The sequence below is a fragment of the Gambusia affinis genome, linkage group LG14 (assembly GCF_019740435.1).
Source record: "Gambusia affinis linkage group LG14, SWU_Gaff_1.0, whole genome shotgun sequence".
Classification (NCBI taxonomy): domain Eukaryota; kingdom Metazoa; phylum Chordata; class Actinopteri; order Cyprinodontiformes; family Poeciliidae; genus Gambusia; species Gambusia affinis.
The window spans coordinates 13,202,238-13,226,043 of record NC_057881.1 but is presented as its reverse complement, the minus strand read 5'-3'; the positions used below and the strand labels follow the sequence as shown (position 1 = coordinate 13,226,043).

The 23,806-nt window shown below is 39.4% G+C and overlaps 1 protein-coding gene across 4 annotated transcripts in view; it reads right to left on the bottom strand.

Moving 5' to 3' along the window:
- Positions 1–23,806, bottom strand: part of ripor2 (RHO family interacting cell polarization regulator 2) — a 70,175-nt gene that overhangs the window by 3,322 nt on the left and 43,047 nt on the right. For 3 of the 4 annotated variants that reach the window (XM_044137917.1, XM_044137916.1, XM_044137918.1), the window contains exons 3-22: positions 19,048–19,203; positions 18,792–18,870; positions 18,616–18,639; positions 18,452–18,505; positions 11,678–11,827; positions 11,299–11,362; positions 11,099–11,142; positions 8,057–8,182; positions 7,811–7,959; positions 7,290–7,419; positions 6,959–7,105; positions 4,900–5,646; positions 3,774–3,958; positions 3,277–3,439; positions 3,065–3,197; positions 2,804–2,965; positions 1,461–1,634; positions 553–755; positions 390–473; positions 193–283 (exon numbers count right to left, since the gene is read on the bottom strand). In XM_044137917.1, coding sequence (XP_043993852.1) covers positions 193–283; positions 390–473; positions 553–755; positions 1,461–1,634; positions 2,804–2,965; positions 3,065–3,197; positions 3,277–3,439; positions 3,774–3,958; positions 4,900–5,646; positions 6,959–7,105; positions 7,290–7,419; positions 7,811–7,959; positions 8,057–8,182; positions 11,099–11,142; positions 11,299–11,362; positions 11,678–11,827; positions 18,452–18,505; positions 18,616–18,639; positions 18,792–18,870; positions 19,048–19,203 — 3,065 coding nt within the window. The remainder of the gene's footprint in view (positions 1–192; positions 284–389; positions 474–552; positions 756–1,460; positions 1,635–2,803; positions 2,966–3,064; positions 3,198–3,276; positions 3,440–3,773; positions 3,959–4,899; positions 5,647–6,958; positions 7,106–7,289; positions 7,420–7,810; positions 7,960–8,056; positions 8,183–11,098; positions 11,143–11,298; positions 11,363–11,677; positions 11,828–18,451; positions 18,506–18,615; positions 18,640–18,791; positions 18,871–19,047; positions 19,204–23,806) is intronic. The other variant, XM_044137919.1, reaches the window with a different exon arrangement.

Below are 23,806 nucleotides of genomic sequence, written 5' to 3'. Positions count from 1 at the left end.
CTTTCCTGTCAGCCTACTGTCATATAAGGGACACTAGAGCCCACAAAAAGACCCCCTGGTGGGGGAACACCCCCCCGCCCCCCCAAAAAAAAATAAAAAATACAAGCTCCACTCATATTAGCTCTCATTTGAACATAATCATGCATTGACTGAGAAATGATTTGATTTCCAAGGACTCAAAACAGCACTCACCAAACGTGAGCAGCGTCTCTATGGCGACATGGCGCAGCTCTTCATCAGCTGAATCACACAGCGCTACGACTGCTTTCAGGCTCTCCACTGCCTTCAGGTGCATAAAAACAGCTTTATGAATCCTATAAGCAAGTTATATTCTTCTATCTTTAGAAGTGTGTAACTGCTTTCAGACAATAGTGGGATGTGACTCTGACCTGCAGACAGCTGAGAGCCGAGCAGGCCGCCCTCTGGCTCTGAACTCCAGCCTCCGACAGTGCCTGGGTGTAATACTCTACAGCCTACAAACACAAGACAACATTCAGATGCTGCTTCTGCTGAGACTCAACGCAAACCTCGTCTATGGTCGCCACCTCTCACCCTGGTCCTGAAGTGTCTGTCTGATGCTCCAGATGAGAGGTAGTCAGCTGCTGCCTTGTTGACCTGCGGGTCGTCTGCTGTCAGCAGGGAGGCCAGGGCCCGCAGGGTGCCGTTGCGAGGCCAGAGAGTCGACAAAGGCACCTCCTCCAGTTGTGCCAGACAACGAGAGAAATCATCACTGCACAGGATCTCTGCAAAGCCCTCTGTGAATGAACACAAGCAGAAAATGAGCAAAACCTCTGCTGTCAATATCAAGCATTTGGATGCATTTTGGACAAGCTTTGTTGCACTTTTAAGCCTTATAAAAACACAAAGTATTGTGTTACTCTAAAAACAGAAAGAACAGGATAATAACGTTTCAATTTGTATTTATTTTCTCCTAACAATTGGTTGCATGCATTTGTATTCAACTCCCAGTATTCAATATTCTGCAGGACCGTATTTTGCAACAATTAAATTAGATTTTATTTAGGGGCATTAGAGGAACAAAGGGGAATCTTTAGAAATGCATAGCAACACCAGCAAACACACTGAGGTTTTTAATTCCAGTTAAAAAACACATCTAAAAAATTTAATACATTTAAATTACTGGGTTATGAATAGTTTTGTATAGAATATATTAATGATTTGGGGTAACTTGGAAGATAAATGTATCATATGAACAGAAGAAGAAATTAACTTTTGTTGTACTCAAATACAATGGCTTTTCTTTTGCAAAGTGATCTGAAAGATATGAACTTCAAATGATTTTTTCTTCTTTCAGCACAGCTAAGGATCTTTATATATTCTACTTACATTTATTAATAACTGCAAAAAACCATATGCTGTTTGGTTTAAGTAAAATAATTATTCGAGGAAAAAACATAAACTGATCTTGAAAAACATTGACTTTGCCCTTTACTACTCACCTTCTCTGGCCAGGTGCAACAGGTGCGTCTCCATGTCCTGAACGTCGTGCTGTAGGACGTAGTTGTGGAACTGAAACACAGTCAGGACGTCCCGGGAGAGCGCCGCAGCAGGAGGACCGTGCGCCGCAGCCAGGTCGCTCCTGTCCACCATCTCACCCACAACCATGCCAATCACTGAAGAAAAGGAAAACATATATTGTCGATTGCAACAGTTTCAGTATTAAATAAGTCTGCGTATAAATTTTAGTAAATTAAATAAGTGGTTGCAGGTAATAGCTGAGCATGATCTGAAAACAAGGCCTGAATTGGGTGCTGATTAAATTGCAGTTCAGTTCAAATCTGGACTGGAGTACAAGCTAGAAACATTTTAAGCTCTTTTATGAACATTTAAAATAAATACAACTTTTCTAACTTCCTGTAGCAGACTGCTGTGCTGCAGTGCTAATGCTAGGATCAACAAGTAACACTTTTGCTTTGTTACCTCAAATTCTGTCCTTATTTCTTCAACATTCTAAAAGGTTTTATATTTAATATTACATTTACTTTACTGTTCTCTTGTTTTCAAACAAACTGTAGTAAACTGACGTAACACACCCAATGACATACTGTGGGTTAATCTAGCGACCTCAACATGGATCTTAAATCATTCCAATAAAGTTATTCACTGCAAAAGTGCAAAATCTTACCAAGTAATTATTTTTTTTGTTTAGCTACTGGTGGAATTATTTTTATTAAATGGAAATAAGACAAAACTAACAAGTAACTTTTCAGCAAGATATAGGAGCTCATTTAACATCAATAACTCCTAAATATTGATTTTAAAAAAAGTATTAGTTCCACTGGCAGATTTTTTTTCCCCCCACTTATAACCAGTCTTGTTTCCCATGTCATACGTGAAAGAGTCTGACAGAAGAGCTAGTGCTTTTTAAAATCAATATTAAGGAATTATGTTTTTAAGACAAGCTCCTATATCTCGCTGAAAAGTTACTTGTAAGTTAGTTTTGTATTATTTCTAGTGTATTAAGATTTTTGCACTAGAAATTAGAGACGATTTTGTATTTTTGCAGAGTCGTTATTACTTAAAAAAGGAACGCAGTTAAAATAACTAAATAAACATATCTTGTAAGTTAATCTAAATAAGAAAGGGCATTTACACATCAATTCATTGAATGTGTAGACAAACATATTCATGCATTTAAACAGCCTCTGAGAAGGAATTTAATTGTCTAACTTCTAGCGCAATTACCACAAACTGTAGCCTTCCTACACATGGTTCCTGTGTAACAGGCTCTACCTCAGGAACAAAATTAAAGCTGTTGTTGGTTTACAGGTCAGGTGCCGACCTGTGTGAGTGCTGTGTGGGTGTCTCTCCTGCAGCACTGCTGAGTAGAGCTGGTTTATGTATTTGAAAACCCGGTCCAGCGTAGTGTGGAAAAGCCCCGCAGAGCCGCTGCACTCTGACCACAGAGTCATCAGCTGCGGGCGCTCTGCAAGGCTCGGGAGAACTGGAAGGAGAAACATCGTACAACGTAAGATCTGGCATTTAGATTTTAGTTTTTTAAAAAAAATCATCAAACTCTGGATTTTAAGTTGCCAGCTGGTACCGTCGGCAGCTGAGGTGACAGCTCCTAGCCTGTCAACGCTGATCTCTGCCAACTCCTCCAGCAGCTGCGTCTGTCCCGACAGTTTGAGGAGGACACCGCGTCGCTGCCACACACCCATCCCGCTGGTCAGCATCTGCCAGAAAATTTAGTGTTATACGTCAATAAATACATCATATTGCAGTTTCTGATGGCAGAAGACTGAGGAAAACTACCTGGACGAGGTGAATGCAGTACTGAAGGTGGATGACGATGGCTACATCCAGGTTTTCATTTCCAGTGGTGAGCGGCATCGGACTTCCTGCCACGCTGTTTCCAACCCCGGTGTCCTCTGTCAGGGCTTCACTCAGGTGTCCTCTGGCCTCGGGATGCTGGCTCCTGAGCAGCACACACCAACAGCGGCCACAAGGTGGCAGCATTTTAAAATGTCATACTTTTCCAAAGACAGGTTCAAATTCAGGTTTTCTAACAATCTGAACATCAGAGTAGAAAATGTTGAACTGTCTGTAGGTTTGAATAAAAAAATCTCCTAAAGTTCTACAGTATTTAAAGGAGAATTTTACAGATTTGTTTTAATCTGGACAAAATAATCTCTTTCCTTGCAAAAACAAAAAAATCCCACCAAGTATTGTTGGTCCTAATAAGTGAAAGAAAGTCACACAAATGAAATTGAAGTAAAACATCAAATCTTCTAGTTCCTTCAAGAACTCACTCAATCCTTTCTGGGTCTGTATCCAAAGGTGGAGATTTCTGTGGGAGACTGCAGATGCCTGTGTTGTCGTCTCCGGTGTCATCGTCATCAAAGTCAGACGTGTTGAGGAAGTCGAAGCTCTCCAGGGCGCTCTCCACCGTCAGGCTGAGGCTGGAGGACCGGCTTCTGTGACCTGGCAGACGACACTGTGGAAAAACAGGAGCACCACATGGAAAAAAGGACATTAAACACTACAAAAGATGAGAAAAACAAAAAGGTTAGAGCCACAAACCTCACAATACTACTTTATTAGAATTTTTGATAAACCAAAACAAAATGTGGTGGGAATGTAAGGACATGTCAGCATATTTTACATAAAAAAAATCTAAACTTTACAGAGCCTCTTTTAGGAAAATGTCTGAGTTAGCTTCTCTGAAAAAAATAGTTCAAGCTCAGCCAGATTGAATGGAGAGCATCTGAAAACTTTGATTTTCAAGTCTTGCCACAGATTATAATTTGGATTTAGGTCTGACTGGGCCATTTTAATACATATGTAAAACTTGATCTAAACCTTTCAACTGTAGTTCTGGTTGTATGCTTAGTGCTGCTTTTCCTGTTGGAAGGTGAATCAAATGTCCATGAAGGGTCTGAATTAATTATAGAGGACTTATCATGCAAAATTCACACTTTGCAAGTTTTTATACTGCTATTTGGGTTTCAACGTTTTATAAAAACAGTTTCTGGGCGTCTGGAAAGTCAGTCATTTCAAAAACCTACTGATAGATAAGTCACAATCGACAGGACTGTGTCGTTACCTAGCAACACCGAGCCCTCACCTAGCAGAAAAAGACCAGAGTTTTGTTAACACTAACCTGTTCAAGGAAGCACAGTTGGTTACCTTTAGCAAGTTACATCAATCGCATTTTATAAATTATTTGTAAAACAAATGTAAAATCATTTCCTGCCATTTAACAATTTTGTACTCACTTGCAGAAAAAAAAGTAAAGTTTATGTTTTTAATTTTAAGGAAGTGTTAAACATTGTGGCAGCAATAATACTTTTAAGCTAACAGTAAGTGTGAAGGGCATTTACTGCCTCTCTCAGACACTTATCATCATAGATAGAAGTCCTTGATGTGATTTATCACCTTGAGTAGGTCCTCCAGGCGCATCACTTCCTGCTCCAGGTCTTGCAGCTCCCTGCAGCGATGTGTCAGCGACTCCAGCTTGGTCAGCAGGCTGTGGATGGCTTCCTCCAGGCTGCTCTCCAGGAAAGCCCTGCTCCCCTCCCCCGCCCAGCCCAGGCTCCCCCCGCCTTCAGCCGAGCTTTCGGCAGGCGAGACAATTTCTGAAGATGTCAACCTCTTCACAAGCTGCCTGGTCAGGCTGCCCGGCTCCTCCGTGTCCAGCTCCACCGGCTTCAGTTCGTCGGAGTGGTCCAGGAAGACGTCCTCAGGCGCCACGGTGGACAGGTGTCCATCAGAGCACAGCGACGGAGCGGCCGAGCCGCAGTTGGAGATGGAGTTGCGCTGGGACTCGGTGCGCTCCCACTCTGAGTCGGCAACATCGGCTTCATCACTGGCAAGGCTGGCACTGTTCCTGCTCCCTCTGCTTCCCGTTTCCCCGTCCTCCTCATACACTTCCTCCTCGTCCTCCTCTTCCTCCTCTAAATGCTCCTCTGCAATGGAGTCCTCCCTGGTCTGCAGGATGGGGGTGGATAATGAATCCGTGTCTGGAGGAGTGACAGTGATCTCAGGGTTGGACTGGCTCTGGGAGAAGGAGCTCTGGGCGGGACTGGGCGAAGACCCCGACGTGTCAGAGAAGGTGAAGGACAGACGTTTGCACTCGGCCACACCGCAGCCGCCATTCTCAAAGACGTCGTCTGGTAAAGTGGACTGGAAAGGCAAAGAAAGGAGTCAGACTTTAAGACATCAAAGACAGCGAGACGATTTCAAATGTGAGCGTCTAGACAGGAATGATCAGAAACGACAGCTTTAACTCTTCTCTTTAAAGACTTAGGGCTAAAATGATTCAGTTCAAAGGAGAGTAAAAAAGTGAAGTAAATCATGGAAAATCAAGTGTTGGTGAGTCATTTACATACATCCTTATTTCTTCGTATATTATATTGATTTTCAGATTTAAATGATGAATGTAACGCCTTGAAAGGAATTATACAACAAACAAACTTACTTAACTTACTTGTAAGAAGAATGGATTTTCTTTAATCCACACAAGAAGATATTTTTCCATACACATAATAATATGAACTTACTAATATTTGGATAAATGTTCATAAGATAAAATCAATGTAGAGAATTAATTTTGCAGCCACCAAAGTTTTTCCATATTTCCTGCTGGACTTTAGTCTCTTTTTTTCCATGATATTTTACATAACTACCTCAGTGCAAGGCCCACTTTATTCAATTTAATTAAATTCCAAAATAATTTATTATTCCTAAAGAAAATATATTCACTCCAGAACCAGTTTTGAGGCGCTAAAATCTCAACCATCTAGATGTTGATCTGAGGCAAAGAAAAAGAAAAATGGAGATAGTACAGCTTATAATTTAATCCATCCACTCAGTGGATGGCACTAAAATGACTGACGGTAAAACAGCCCCTCAACATGATGCTGCCATTACTGTGCCTGATGGTTGATAGCTTAATTAGTCATTGTGAACAAACTTCTTAGCAATGAAACTTTTCTCTAGAAAGAATTTGGCTTGTCCATGTGGCAGGATGTGAATTCCTGTAGAGATTGAACTTCTCAGTCTAACTGTCAATATAAAACCCACTTTATCAGAGGCACTGATGTTACACCTTCTTTCAGATTGTAGTAGCTTTATGTCTTGGTTGGTTCTGAATCATTTTATGATCATTTTTATAAACTCATTTCATTTGTAGCTGATCTTTAGGCTGGAGAATACACAGCTGAACTCTCCATCTAAACAATGATCCCAGATTAAAACAAATACATTAATGCCTTCATCAACTGTATGTAAATTTATCACCAGCACTGCACAGCATGAATGGCTAGAAGCAAGTCATGCACATCCACAAGCAAACTACCACACATGCAATTCTGCAGGTTTTACAGTGAAGCTGGACAAACCCAGCCGAGTCGTTTCAGTGAGGCAGGAGCAACACAGTTAGGGTTCCAGAGGGGGGGGCGGCGGTGGGCTGATAAGGGGCACACAACACACTCACATAGACCTCCAGACTGGATCTGGACCTTGGCCGGAGCGAGGCCAGGTCACCAAAAGAGCGGCTGCGCCTTAGCTTCTCCAGCAGCGTTTCTCGCAGCATTTGGAGGAAGGAGAGGCGCTGGCGCTCGACAGGATATGGCGGCCACTTCTTTACCCCGAGCACACAGGGATGAGGGAGAGGGGCGTTTGGGGTATGAGCAAGAGCATGATTATGAGACACCGAAGGGCATTATGATGTGGAACTGGATGGATGAGGGTTAGTGCAACACTGATGATGTATAAAAATTATTCGGTTTGTTTTGTCATGCAACACAGACAGTGCTTGGACTTACAAAGAAGGAACTGTCCTGGAAGGTGGGGGTCTCAGGAGTACCCTGGCTGTAGACCGATACTCGTCTCTGGAGGGCTGCAGCTTTGCTCAAGTTGCCCGATGACAGAGTCAGGTCTTCGACATCGAAGGGGCTGATCGAGTGAAAGAAAATTATATAAATTATGAGTGGATTCCAAGAAAGAACTCACTGAACTGCTTATTTCTAGTTTCCCCACTAGGTGGCAGGACACCATTAGCTATAGACCAGCACTGTGTTTGCAGGTCCTAACAGATGTGGGCGTTCTGAATATGAAGTGAACATATGGCAAGTCCAGTAATAGACTCTAAAAAGATCAAAATAGACATTGGCTGCATCCCACAGCTCTGCTATGCAGCAATTTCTTCCATATGTTGGGGATAAAACACTTTCCCTACCAAGATTAACTTAAAACTTAAAATGATGAAACGACGTTGGAGGAACACTTTGTATTTTATCAGAAAATGTGATTTCATGATTGATAATTCTTACAAACGTCTACTTACTACCACGTCACCTCCAGGTTGAGTTTGATTGTTCCCAGGTCATTGACATCCACAGCCACCACCTGGGGCATGGCTGTGAACAGCTCCTTGGTCTCACAGATGACGCTGCCCACCAGCATGTGAGTGGCCAAACCCTTCAGCTCGGTCACCTATCGAAGGCAAACATATGCTTTAGTCCCCGACCGCAAGGGCGGGAGAGTCTACTGCAGCTGCTCGATGTTTTGTAACCATATTTCTCTGCGGCACCTTGATGTTGATGAGATCGGAGATGAGGGGCATGAAGACCATCTCGTCTCCATCCCAGCTTTGCCTGGAGTTTACTTCGATTCTCCCCTTCAGCTTCCAGCGCTGCCGACCGTACCGCATGAAAATCTGATGGACGGGACAAAAAGAAACGAGACTTTAACATAAAATTATTCTTACTTGCCAATTCTGATTACTGAGTACTATCTAGATACTGTATGTTATCTTCTTTTAATGCAAAATTTAATCCTCCATCAGCTTCTCGATGTAATATTCAACAATGTAGCTGCTAAATATTTAATTGTGTTCTTTAGCTGACTTCTTACTGGCAGCTATAATGAAGTTTAAGGACTTAGAGAACAGAAGAGTTTCATTCCCTTATGAATATAACCAAAGGGAAATCAGGGGTATAAACTGTGGGAGCTGTTTTATACAGACATGTTTACACTTGGACAGGCTTCACATCAAAAACAATACTGGTTAACACACTACAATTTAAAGCAATTGTAAATGAGATACAATTGCTTTAAATCTAATCGAAACTAGATAGAAAACAAAAACAGCCCCAATTAATGTCATTTAATAAAAATGCTTAGAGATTCATCCTCCAAGGATTCGCTACATGTCAGGATATGATACATCAGGCCACATTGTGGCGATATTCAGTCATTTTAATTCAAGAAGCATGAATAAATAATATTCAGTCCATATTTATTAGCATCTATCTCTTTAACACTTGCAATCATTGTGAAATTATATAATTGCTTGTATAACAAGCTAGATTATTTTGGCACATAAAGGCTTCCACTGAAACTATTATTTAAAGTTGTTGAATAGTAAATCCAAGTAAGTTGAATTTAGTAATTTTTACTCAACAAAGGGTGTGGACATTGCACAAACTTTGAGAGGCCTCTGATCTTTTAGAAACATACACTTCATGCAGCATCATTCAAACTATTTTGCTAGACAGGCCATCTTGATCACTTTATTGCTTCGATCATCTAATCCTTTCACTTTTTTTTTTGCTTAGGACTGGGATTTTTTTTGCGCCCACTTTGATTGAAATTTCGATTGTCTGCTTAAGAAACTGCTCATCTTGCGAAATCCATTTTCTTCACAGTGGTTATTTTCACAATAGCAGCAGGGGTTAAGGAAGCAGATGACAAGATCAAATGGGTTCTCGAAACATATTTAAATAAATATTGCTTGCGAGTTGTCAGTGTCTTGTGAACTGCCACACTCTATCACATTTAAAGGTCAACCTTTTCAATGACCTTTTCAAGGGTCTCCATACTCTTCACTTAGGCAGAAAGTGATTTCTCTTCTTTACCCCCATCTGACAGCAAGCCTACATTTCTAGAATAAATTTCAACCCGAGACATTACCTGATGTGTAATGTGTAGAGCTGTAAGTCAGACAAAACAAGAGGGGATTCATTTGTTTTGGGATTGTGTTTTGTTGAGTTTTTGTTGTTAAATGTGGGATACTTGACATGTACAGAATGCAGTAAAGCAAACAAGGGATAAAGTTAATAAGCAACAGCCATCTGACAGCAAGAATTCCCCAGAAACAAAGTGAGAATAAATATTATATGCTCTCAGAGCTAAGTTGCTATAACTGTTCCTTGCAAAAGTTATTTTATGAGTCACTAAAAAAGTAGACGGTATATAAATAAGAAACTACAAAACTACAAAAATAGGCCAGCATTTAATTTTGCAGATTTGACACTGGCATATGAATTAAGCTAAACCCTTAAATACTACTTTCTAGCACAGTACAGATAATATCAAAGTAGAGGGAAAAATTTATAAGGTGAAGGGGGAAATATAACTTAGATAGAAAATCCAAATGTCTTCCATGTATGAAATATAAATAAAATCACAGCGAGCCTTTTCAATTTCTTTCAAAGTAAGCTTAAAACCCAACAAAGAGCCAAAAACAGGAAGCACCTCCATATATGGATGACGGCATAGAATCTAATGAGACAGTCTTTTAGCCTCTTTATGATTATTATAGTATACAAAAACAATATTTCTCATGTCTAATAGATGTGCAGCTGCTTACAAAAACAAAATTGGGTCAACTTTGCGAGAAAGATTATCTTGGGCAACAACCACTGAAACTAAACAGGTTTAAAAGCTGGATTTCTCCTCATCCTCAAAAACATAAGCATGTTTTGCCTGATGGTTATGAAACAACTGTTTTATTACTTTAGGGAAAGGAACAACCCAAAGCTGAGAGAAGAGGGCACAGTGTGATAGCTTAAGTTTTTAAATCGACTGTGTGTCGTTTGTGAGCATAAAGTTGATCTGGCCAAAAAATTTATTTTTTTTTTTTTTACAACGGTTTACACTTTTTAATTTGAGCTCATACCTTCACTAAAAAAATTCTGCAGAAATATTGAAAGGTTTTATTGGCTCTAGTGGCCTTTATTTGATAGTGAATTGACAAGAAAGTCAGTAATCAGAGAAGGGGGAAGATTCTGGCAAAGGTCACCAGGCCGGGAATCGAACCTGTGACAGCTGCGCCAAGGACTAAGGACCTCCATATGTGGGTTGTGTTGAACCCCAGCACCACGACAGCACCCCACTTCTGCAGATTTATCCATAATTAGCTCTAACAATGTTCATTTATTGAGGTGTCTACGTTAAAAGAAGGAGCAAACATTATGCAGCAGCTACCAACTGAGTATTACATTTATATTCATATATATTGAACATTTATTGAGGATTTTGATGATGGCACTCGTCAAGTGTAATGTTTGTCACTGGTTTCTCAATTGTCAACTGTGTGTTGTTTTTATAACTGTTTTTATGACGTACTTTGAACACACACACACGCCCACACACACACACACACACGCACACACACACACCCACACGCCCACACACACACACCGGCATCCGATTAATAATACTGGTCAGAATCAGAGCAGAATATTTCAGCAGCAATATGTCACATAATACTGAAGAATCTAAGAACATAAACTAAACTTGATGAATTTTAAAATTTCTTATGTTAGTAAGAAAATGAAAATATCCTCACCTCATATTGGTCTCCAGGGCAGAGCCTAGCAAAGCCTGCCAATCCTATCAATAAGGAAAAAAAATGGGACAATTGGAAAATGTAACCAAAATATGCATGTAACTACAAGTTTCAAATTCAGAACAAATTACTATACATTTTCATAGGATTAAGAAGAGAAAGTAAAATTATCATGGTACTTTTCCTTCGAGTGAGTTCACCTTTCATTTTGATGTGAAACTCCCCAAGCAGATTCTCCAGTTCGCTCTCAAAAGCACTCATGTTCTAGACAAAATAAAATTTTAAAAAAAGGTCAAACAAAAGGATTCACAGAAAGTTATCTACTGATTCAGGTCCTGGTTTCTACAGTCTTCATGATTATGTCGATCACTAAAGTTCTCTAACAAGCTTTACTGAACAGCTGGAGTTCATCTGCAAGTATTTTATACTTAGAGCTTTGGTCCATTCCATTAAAATATATTCATATTTGTTGCTGTAATGTAATAAAAAATCTGGCAAAAAATTGATACTTTAAGGTAATGTAACTAAAACCATCATGTTTATCTACAAGCCTAATTTTGCACAGTTTTCCTGCACTACCTCGGTGTACTCCTTGTACCGGCGGTTGACCTCTGCAATGCTCTCTTTGGTGCCTTTGGTGGAGGGAGAGGAGGAGAAGGCCTGCTTCATCCTGATGGCACCGTCCCTCAGGCGGCTCTGGATACAGAAAGCTTCGTACAGCTCATCCACCTGAGGACAAACATTTAGGAGAGAGAAGACAGTCATATATGATTTTTATTTTAAACAGTTCATATGAGAAAAAGAGAAAAATACATAAAGAGAAGGATGGAAAATGTATGCAAAACCCATAAATGACAGGACACACAAACCAGAAGAGTCTTAAGGTAAACTGTCTACAGCTGGTATGAATATGTGTAGCTGCAGGCTTTGAGGACCCCAGTCTGAGACACAGTGGGATGCTTCCCTTCTGAGGTACCGTCAGACTGGGCTCAGAGCTCAGCTGGAGAGGATTTCAGGTTTCAGCAGCAGCCTGAGTTTATGCTGTACAGAACAGCACAGAAACAAGGAACATCTCTATCAACATCTGGATAAGTTACTGGAAGGTAAAACGACGAGGTTTCAGAAGAGATCCAGCAGCAGAAACTGCATCTTCTGTCATCTCAACATCAATTTGTTCCCCCTTACTTCACTTTCTTGAAATCAATTGATTCTATCCACCTTTTCTAAAAATTAACAATTAATTCCACATATGAAATCTTGATCTCACATTACTTCCCCCAAACCTTAAATGTAAATTATATGCAAGGTTGAAACGTGAAATGGAGGTAAGTACATAAAGAAGTAAGTTTAACTGATTATCTCAAGTCAACTAATCTAGAAACATTAAAACAAAGCAGATACTCAAAGGTTGAAGTAGTGCTGAGTAACAAACTCTGAAAGCATAATTCACCTGGACTTCTAATTTCTGCTTTTTTGACCTTCCTGAAGTCCTCCATGATCAAAGTGACAGCCCGGCAAAACAAAACGCCTCTGGTGAACCTCATCAAAGGGAGATATAGCTGCCTGACTGGTGCCAGCGCTGAAATATTGATGCTGAGTGCTTTTTATGGCACTCATTAGGGAGACGCTGGAGCAACGGGCCAGTCTGGCTCCTGTTGTCCTAATAGCTGCCATTTATTTGTGACTCTTTACAAAACACAGCGTGGAGAGACTTTTAAGGTGGGGACGCGATTGGAGTCCATGCTGGAAAGTTTCTGTTCGATGGGGTTTGAAAATCAAGTCAGATGATGTTAGATTTAAATCTCACACCCACGGTGATCCCAGCAGCTCCAGCTCAAACCGAGCAGCACACCAGCCTGCCGCGGAGTGGGGCCCAGCCCGTCTGCCTGTCTGTCTGTGGTATGTGGTGTGTGTGGCGAAGCAGCAGCAGCTGGAATAAGCCTCAGAACAACATCTAACCTCACACGCTGTGTTTACTCATCGTAAAGGAGCTCCAGAGGCTGGAATTGATCTGAAAGGTTTCAGCATATCATGCAGCGCCTCATGGGTGGGAGATGCGATATGGAATTAAGCTTTTCACAATATGTTGTGGTACAAATAGGATAATTATATAAAAGTGACGATGAGAACTATTTATTACTTCTGTGGCTGCATTGTACCACACACAAGTATCGCTCTTGAGAAACATTCTGTGCTTATGGGTAGAGACTGCACACAGTACATGAGCATTTAATTGCATTTTCAATTTTACTGATATTTATTGAACAGTGGAGAAAATAGTAAAAAATAAAATTATTTTACAGAGTAAAAAAAAACAAAAAAAAACACACCTTTAATTGGAATTTGTATTGAAAAAGATGAATCAAAATTCTCCTCCTGATTAGAAATTAGAAAACACAGTAAATGCCCGATTACACAAGGATCCGACATATAGGCCGAATTTGCAATCCACAAATGATTTCAATCCTTTTTAAAGTCATTAGTGCAGTGTAAATATAAAGTTTTACAATAAATTTAAGGTGGATATTTGAGTTGTGAGCATGATTAAAATATGGATGGATGGGGGGGATGAAGTGGCAGGTGGACAGACAAACTGACTGCCAAATTGGCGGATGGAAGGGAAATATTTCCATACATTCTTTTTCCACTTTTGTTAAAATGAATCCTGGAACTTGAAAATGCTTAAATAAAATTCAAAACTTTCCCAGCCTGTGTAGGAACCACAAGGCAGTGGGCTAATGATTGAGAGAAAGTGATGCTTCTTTGCGGGAAAACTGGGCTCCAACAAACCAGAGCTGATGAATAGTCATTATCCTATCATTGTTGGATAATGAAGCTAATTTTTGTCCCCAATTACAGAGGCCGCTTGCTGCCTTCGAGGACATGCGCTTGTGAAGGTCAGCCAAGCCTTCCTCCAGAGGCTGTCCATCAGCATATTGCTCTGCCTTGGGCACATTACACCCCAGAGAAAAGAAACATGAAAGGCAAAATACAAACAGAGAGAGAACCGCAGACACAGACAGATGGCTAAAAATCTAACATGTCTCGTTCTATCCCATTCTGACAGACAGCAGTACAGATTCTCCTCTCCAAACCAGACAAACACAGACACAGGATCAGATACACATCCCGCCCGTATAAGGAACGTCCTGAAAAGGCATTCAATATTAGTCGTACTGGGCTTTGCATTAGCAGAAAACATTAGGATTGATTAGATTTACTCAGAATCATTAAAGTGAAGCAATAAAAAAAAACTTGAACAGTTAAAGGTAACTCCTTTAATACAGTGCTTTGGATAGGTATTCATTTATACTGAACTTTTTCATATTTTGCAACAAACCATAATGCATTTTATTGGGATTTTATGTGGTAGACAAACAAAAAGTAGTAAATAGTAAAATGAGAGGAAAGAGTGAAAAATTAAATATGGTTCTTTAAAATCTAAGAATCCTTGAATCGGAAAAGTGTGTCATGCATTCATTTTAATCCCCTTTACGCCGATATCCTTAAATAAACTTCAGACATCTACTTGGTAAACAGTGTCCATCTGTAGAAAAGAAAAAAACAATATCAACTCAAGTACAGATGTTCTATGAAGAGCTCATGAAGAGGGATTTATTTTTTTAGGGAAAAATCATGGATAAAATATAAAGAGTGACATAACTGGAACCCTACAAAGAAATAGAAGTTCATCTAAACTGACAGGCCAGATATAGGAGGGCATTAATCAGAAAAGAAGACAAGAGGCCCACGGTAACTCTGGATGAGTTGCAGAGATCCACAGCACAGGTGGGAGAATCTGCCACAACAGCAGCCATCAGTTGAGCAACTTTGTGCTACTTTGTGTTGGTCTATCAAATAAAATCTCATTGAAGTTTTCAATTATAACGTGCCAAAATGTAGAAAAAGGTTATGCAATACAAATACATCTGCAAGGCTCTGTAGTTGTATAACCTTAAGGGTCATTCAATGAAAAAATCCCTCCTGTTTTGGCTCTTGGCCAGCACATCTGGTAAGTGGTTATTACAGATGAAATCTAAATATATGCTAAAATCAGTTCTCTTTTGAAGTGTTTTAATTACAACTTGGAGTGCTGGAGGGGAAAAAAAACAAACAGCTTGGAGAACCAGCTGAGAGTTTTGGGAACATCTTTACAAGGGAATCAGCTTTGGTCCTTGTGAGAAGCAGACTAAATATTTGTTAAGTAGTGTTCTTGTGCTGTCGACCAATTAAGTTTAACTGGGAATTTTACAGTATTCTATTTGAGCCTAATAATATCCAAATAGACTGTGTAATTTTAACAGAATCTTCAGGATTTGGCTAAAAATCCTCTTAAGACGTGAACATAATCGAGAATTGTTGGATAATGGCGCACACCCACCTACATTTCATGCCCAGGAGCAAGTGATTATAAGCAGATTAAAAAGCTGCAGGCCCCACCAAACAGCATCAAACACCCGGGCCCTCTCTGGGGAGCCATGTGCGTGCGTGTGTTTGTGTTTACAGACTAGCAATCAAGAGTGGGGGAGAAGTGGAAGCAGAAAATACCCTTTATTAAAAATAATCACATGCAAAGTATTCTCACTCATCCTGGGTTGAATGTGGCATGCGGTTAGCACCGAAACACACCCGACCTCGAAAAAGGAGAGGTTGCCTGGCAGCTGCTCTGCTCACCTTCAGTCTGTGTCACTCATCTTTTTAATGATGCCCTGCTGATACTGGTCCCCACACACACGAACATAAGCAGTGGCTACAGACTTCGTCCCATGCAGGACATCATAGAGGTTGTGTTGTGCCACCTGCCTCCTCCATGCGTGCCAATTACAGCGCAGACATCTGCAGGCAACGCGGGAACAAAAGCGCGGGCTGATGTGACTCGCAAACTAACAACCCCGCTGATCGACGACTGTTAAGTTGTCCCTCGTGGCAGCTGTTCGGCACAGAGAGACACGGCTGAGTCTGGGCTGAAACACGTTCACACCTGAGCACACAGCTGCCGCAACGATGAACAGATATGTTTTTCTGAGACGAGAGAAAATGGCACATGCTGGTGCTCCAGAACTCAAGTCTCATTTTAAATCGTAAATCCAGTGATTATCCAAAAGCAGCATAAATATAATGGCATCTCTGAATGTTGCGGCATTGATGGTGCTATTGTTATTTCTGAAGATAACAACAGCACCCTGTGCAAGAAGAAAATGGAAGAAAAAATTTAATGTGCTAAAAAAACAAACAAAAAAACATATGCCCCTTGTTTTTCTATCTTTCATCTTAAAAATGTGTCACAAATCTTCCATTCATGACCAGTTGAAGCAGATCTATGCTACTTTGTATAGCTCTGCTTTACATATCTTGGCCAAAACCGTATTTTGTATAAACTTTCTTGACAGAATATAAACTGTGTAATTTATTTTTATTTTAATAGTGGTTTCTGCTCCAGAAAATAGAAAAAGTCACTCCATGGAAAAGTAATTTCAAAGAAAGGAAGAAAAGTTTGTGAATTTAGCTTTTACAAACAATCCAAACAGAGTCAGTAATGAGACTGCAGAAAACATCAGTGAACATGATGTTAATATTATGCCTGCGAGCCAAACAAAAAAACAGTCGGAGCTAAATTTAACCTGATAGAGAGAGACTGAGGCATCAAACCTCCATGACAAGGTAAATCAGACAATCCTTTGCTTCTCCAAATATTTGCAGGTACATTTAAATCTATTTCTGCTCTGAGTCAGCAAGAACAGAGAGGGTGTCAAAATAAAGCTGGACTTCAAGGTGAAAGTCTGAGTCTTTGGTTCCTCAACACCATCCTGTGACATCTTCATATCACAGAGGAAACTTTGCTACGCTTTGTTTGTCACCGGTGTCAAAGAAAAGCTCAGTGCAGAAATACTTCATGACTTTAGAGACGTCGCCTAGTATAACTCGACTGACATTTATTTTTCATGTTCCTTTCCCCGTATTTAAAATCCTTCTCAGTCACACCTAATCCAAATTCATTACGCCTTCCTGTCCTCGGGGAAAAAAGGAAAAGCTTTGCATTACAAATCAGTTCAAAACACAATCTCTTTCACTGCTTTAGTCCTGTTCCACATGCTTGATTATGGACAAAGTTGAAGTTTTCATTGTCCTTAATCTTGCGTACGGCTACCGAGGGTTAACATTCCAGGTAGATGGCTTCCTTGAATTCCCAATTTGACTTCAAAGGCTGTCTTGAAGGTAACCATAGTTACCGTTGGATCTGTGCGGTTGTTTTGACGTGTGTGATAACCTGCTGTCAGGTCTGATTTGATGCCCAGCAAGCTATTGTGGACTACAACGGAGGATGTGGAAGAACAGTCACAGAGCCTTGCAAGCTTGTAGGATCTACAAAAAAAAAATGTTGGAGATTACGGACCCCAGCTGGGAGCCTGTGAGGAGACCACAACAAAGGGTACAAAGGGGGGAAAACGTTTTCTTTTTTTGTCATAAGCATTAAAACAGCAGGAAACCTAAACTTATTATCCAAACAAGAGCAAAAAATAAATAAATAAATAATATAAAAAGAGAGTTCTCAAGGCTTAATAATAATAATAATAATAATAATAATAATAATAATAATAATAATAATAATAATAATAATAATAATAATAATAATAATAAAAATAATACATTTAAGCTAAAAAAGGGCAGATATATCAATACCTAATAAACACTTTCATATTTTAGAAAATATGGAAAGTAGAGTTTGTCTTTTTCTTTTTTCATTGGAGGTTTGAAAAAACAGGAACAAATTTCTCCTTAGGCCGAACGCTTCACGCTTCACAAGAACTCAAGAGCAGAACCCATCGGAGGTTCACTTTGGTCAGTAAGGTGCGCTGATCGCAGTTTTCTGGAGCTTCTAAGTAGCTTAAAATGTTAATGATATATAGAGCATTTTTGTAACTGCTGAATGTAACATAGTTACCTGACTATGCTATAAAATGGCATTATGTGAGATGTAATGCACAAAAAGTCGATTTTACATAATAACCCCTTATAAACACAACAAATTTTGACCAAAGGAATTGTGGATAACATATGAAAATAGCTGTACTTAAATAAAATATATCCTTTACACAAATAAGAAGTACACAGGAAGAATTATGTTAGCTACATTATTTGAAGAGACTGAAATGCCTGTAATATGTAAAAGGTTTGAAACATCTACTCCTTTTACTTTTTTTTGTTTTTATGAATATCTGGCTACAAGGGGGAAAAAAACAACAAGGAAGAAAAGGGTGTATGAAAGATTCAGGTCAGAACTGTTTAAACAATTTTTATGGAACAAAAAGCCCTAAAATAACAAGAACCCACTGGGACCTCAGCAATCCTTACCTTGCTGATGTGAAACTCGAGGCGCCTCATGTACCTCTCAATGCTTTTGATTTGCTGCAGGAAGACACAGACAGCCAGCTTCACTACAACAACAATGTGGCAACACATGGCATTTTGATGCAAAAACATCTTGTTACTTTTCAACGCAACCTCCATTGGCTTACCTTGTCGAGATCATACAGCACTCCCTGGAGAATAGCAACAAAAAAGTTAGGAAAAGGCGTGCATCAAACAATGGTTTTAAAGAGAAAAATAATAAAATATACATTTTTATGTTGCTTAAACCTAATATTTGTATGCACAATGTTAATCCACATCAACACGTTTTCATGCATCTCACCAGGCGAGAGTTCCTCTTCATGTCTTTCATTAGAGATGTGAGTTTATCCAGCTCCGTCTGATGGACTTCGAGATATTCACTAAGCAGCAGGTAAAGAAACGCTTGATAAAAATCTTCACGGATCACTCAAATAGCACAGAATACTTTTGGCAATACAATCTCTTAAACATAACCATTTATGAGATTAGTCTAAACATTCCCTGGTGGGAATGTGAACTACGATGACTGGATGAACATGAGAATGTGAGTTACTCACTCCAAGCCTTGTTTGAGAGCTGTGTAGACCTCCTCCAGTCGTTTGGGCTGCGGCTCCCTGGAGCTGCTGCCGCCTTTATGGCCAGATAGGTGGGGCTTCTTGGGCTTGGACTGGGGCTTCTTCGGCACCACGGAGTTCCCAATGAACGAGTTACAGCTGCAGACCCAGAAAGATGGATGAGGATTTTATATTCCACTGGGTCCACGACTTTGACGAACTCCAAACCCAAGCTGGTGTGAATAGTGTCATGAAAAAGCATCCGCATTAGTCTGCTCTTGCGTTTTTTGGACACTTACATATTTCTTACCATTTACTGAGGATAACCTGAGTACATACAAAAAAAACCAAAAACAATTTACAAATGATAGTTTCACTTATTTAGAGAAACTATCCAAAACTATCCAAGCAGGGCTTTATCTATGTGAAAAAAACAACAGCAGCCCATTAAACTTTAATAATGTTTGTGCCACCCTTGGCGTCAACAATTGTCATCTAGTGTTTGTGGTGACTGGCAGTGAGTCTTTTACATCTCTATAAAAGGTAATTGGTCCACTTTTTTTGGAAGAATTGCTTTAATCCAGCCACATTGGAGGGTTTAAAGCATGAACAGTCTGTTTATAGTCGTGCCACAGCGTCTCAATCCAGTTCAAACTATGCAGGGCCCCTTTCAGTGGACTTCAGAGAAAGACATGCAGGTATGCCTCAGATCATGGCCGCCACAAGCTGTTGTCCGGACAATTTTCATTGTAGAGGTGTCAGAGTTCAAAACGTTTCGCTGTTGTCTCATCAGTCCAGTCATCGTTCATTCAGATGTTCTTTTTTCTGCTCTGCATCCCCAGAACCAGAACCAAACGAGGAGAAGCAGCATTCAGCTTCTATGCACCACAAATTTCGAACAAACTTCCAGAAAACTGTAAAACAGCTGAAACACTGACTTCCTTTAAATCTCAACTAATAACCCATCTGTTTAGAGTTGTATTTGAAACGTGATCAATTACAAATTTATTGGTGGAACTTGACTTAATGTCGAGTTGTGATTGTTGATTCTATGTTGCATTGTGCTTCTGTGTTTGATTTGATGTACAGCACTTTGAAATGCCTGAATGCTGAAATGTGCTAAACAAATAAAATTTGATTGATTGATTGATAATGTTAATTGGGTCTTGATGCTCTTTTATTGGTCAGTACTTGTTTTCACCTTGAAACTCTCCCAACAAGTATTTTTTACTGAATCTCTTTCTTTATTTTTGAATTTGAACTCTGACCTTAACCTTTAGAGATGCCTGTCCTGCTTTAGATATTGTTCTTGGTTCCTTTTGACCTCATGGATGACATGGTGATGCATTATTTGATCAGGTTTGGCAGGTGGGTGTCTTCAAAGAACGTCCCTCATTTCCTTTTCACATTGATAAACAGCTTTGTTTCTCTTCTGTTCTTGCATTATTATTATTTTTTTGATAGATTTTAATAGGCCTGGGTGTGGCTAAAAGTTATAAGTTAATGATTTAAAGAAGTTGAAAGTTAGTTTTCATCATATGTCAAGGTTGCTTGTTTTTTTTGTGTTTTTTTTTTAAATCAATAAATGATATAATCATTCCAAACATGTTCTGTATTACATTTGGTTATCTCTGTCTGGTACTAAAATCTGTTTGGTAATCTGAAACTTCTCCTTTTTTTCCAGAAAAAGAATGCATAACACAGTGACTCTCTTGTTAAACATGTTAACAAATCACATCTTCACCAAAGAAGCCTAGACCACCTTATCACTCCCAGGAAGCGTGTGTGAAACGGCACGTATGTGTGGCTATCTGTGAAGTCCAGCGGACACGTCCTCTCTGAGCCCCCGCTACTTTTAACTGACCTCAAACAGGCCATCATTTATCTTGCTCCAGAGCAAAGTTACAAAACCGAGCCAATAAAGCTCAGAGCAATCTGTGACACTCGACTATTCATCTGTCTCCTCCCCAGCGGTGGGTCACAAAGAGAAACCCACAACTGATTCAAAAGGAAGAAGACAATACATCTGGTATAGCTAAGCACAAGTCAGGTGTTAAGGAAAATGAAAAAAATAGTCATTTACATTATTTCATTACAATTATTTTTATATTTAATGAGATACTTGTGAATTTCTTTACGGAATTAAATTTTTTTATATATATATATATATATATATATATATATATATATATATATATATAAAAAAAGTACAATAAGAGCATTTAAACCCATTATATTTCTATGTAATGTGTTCTGACATTTAAAGTAGTTTATGGTGACATCCAAAAAGGCTTACATGGCCCACAGCATTACAGAGCCCCTGCCACACTAAACAGCAGGCATTTCTCCACATATCTTGTGTCTTCATGCTGTAATAATATTACAGCATGAAGACACAAGATATGCGTCAGCATGAAGGTTGCAGCTCAACCTTATTCTCAGTTGAGCAACGCCCATTGTTCAATGCAAAGTGTTAAAGTATTTCAAATTAAACAAAGTTCCACATTCTTTCATCTTTTGTGTCATTTTGTTTTTAGCAAATCTTGTGATTTAACGCATCGCGCCGGTTTTAAAAACCAAATGATCGTCTTAGGGAATCGAAAGCAACCAATTCTAGAACTGGACGAGTTGAAACGTGCGAGTGGAAGTTCATGCGGAGCTGCCACAAATGTAGGGCAACCCTGAATGAAACTGCTGTTTAGCCTTGGGGTCAGATGAGCTGCAGTGCAAAATGTTTCTTGACGGAGACGCGCTTAAGAGCATGCACACATGCACACATGCCACAATTTCTATGCCAACTAATACATTTGATTTTGCACCTTTGCACAAAAAGTGCAACGTCTGTAAGACGCAAGCATGCATGAATGCCTGTGAAGCATGATCACATATCACGCATGAGAAGTCCGTTAGCAGCAACAGCGTCACTGGTTCAGACTGTGACACGCTGCAGCGGCATCAGAGGCCATATCTCTGCAGCCTTCCACTTCCCTCATTATCAGTGTAACTCGTCTGTCGCTGCAAGTCGCCCACACACTTGAGTCATTCCAACAAATACCATACCATTCACTGTCTGCGCAGGGAGGAAAGAGAGCAGGGGCATTTTTAAATGGGTTCTCTCTGCAGGACCAGGACAGCTGAAGACAAGTAAGCACCGAAAAAGAAGATTGTAAAAGAGAAATCCGGGATGGAAGTGTGAATGTGGTTTATCTCTGGAAGACTGAGTCAAGAATATCATCCTTAAAGGCTATTGATGTGAAAACTATAGAAACCCTGTGGGTTGCTTGAATGTTTTGCAGAGATGTCAGGAATCAATAAAAATTAGACTTTTCCAGTCTCATATTTGGAAGGAAGGATGGTCCAATAACTTTAATAAAACTGGATAGGGGATATAATATTTTTTCAGAAACCACTATTTTTTAAAAGTCCTTCACTCTAATTATACGACCTTTTAAACTTTTCCTAAACAAATAAAAAGCATCTACACATTTTGAGCCTGTTTGTCGGAAAACTTAAAGAGTTTCCTCTAAAACTGTCTAGTTAATATATCTTCACCTTCCTAAAATAATGGCATATGCCATTTTTTCCAAAAGTCAAAAAAAAAAAAAAAAAAAGAGAGACATATTCTGAAATAAGCTTAAATTTAGAGAAGCATCTTACTGTGGTGTGGATTTTTTTTTAATTATCTCATCTCGTTAGCTCGGTTAATATTTTAGGATGGACATCTGACCATTGATTAAACTTCAAGCTTCAGGCTGACGAGGAGCATCAGTGAAAGCCTGTCATTTTGTTTTTCCACCTTGCTCCACGCTGTCCACACAGTCGGTGATCCGTCAGGAATATCAGTGCTGCGAAACTCTAAAAGCCCTCTAAAAGCAGCTCTGCTACTTCTCAACGCAGCGTTCATTCAGAAGTGATGTCAGCGCAGCAACATAACTGTTTATACAGATTACTGACACTTCTCACCTTCTCCCACTGTTGCAGCCGTCTCTGTTGGCAGGTTTGATGCTATTCTTGAGCGCTATTCTTCTCCTCTAATGAGCTGTGGTGATGCACGTAGACACAGAATTGCAAACAGACTTGTGCCCTTAGATTTACCCCCTTTTTGCATCTCCACATGTTGCAAGACTTAAGAAACATGCAGCAAGCTGAAAATACCATGAGTGGGAGCAGTATGTCAGGTTTGGCTGGGATAAACCAGTAATTAGTAGTCCAGGAAGTACGTTCTTGAAAAACAGCACTTTAGATTGTTTGTGAGACAGTTAGAATTATTGATATTAGTAGTAAACCAGAAGGAGTTTTCCTCATAATAAGCACAATATTTAAAAAAAAAGCAGAATGCAGGAAAACCTTGTGACTCCAAAAATCATTTTAAATAATCACTTATAGCATTTCTTGTTCTAATCTTTTAATTACTAATGAATAAAATCTTACACTTTGGTAAAGTAGGAATAAACATCATCATTCATGCTAAAAAATAAGGTTTTCTCTATAGTCCATGATTATTTTGGCTATATTTATATTTGTATGCATTTTTAAAACAGCTAAGGTTGACCAAACACATAATTACCTTTTAAATGTAATGGGTATAAACAACAACAACAAAATTTTAGATAGCAAGCTTTAGTGTAATGTAGAACTACACAGCATATTAATTTGCTATTATTTTTACATTTTTCAAAACTATAATTAGAAATGACTTAGTGACAATATTTCTATTTCAAGGTTAAAATTGTTTAATTGTAATATTTAAAGTCTGAATGCA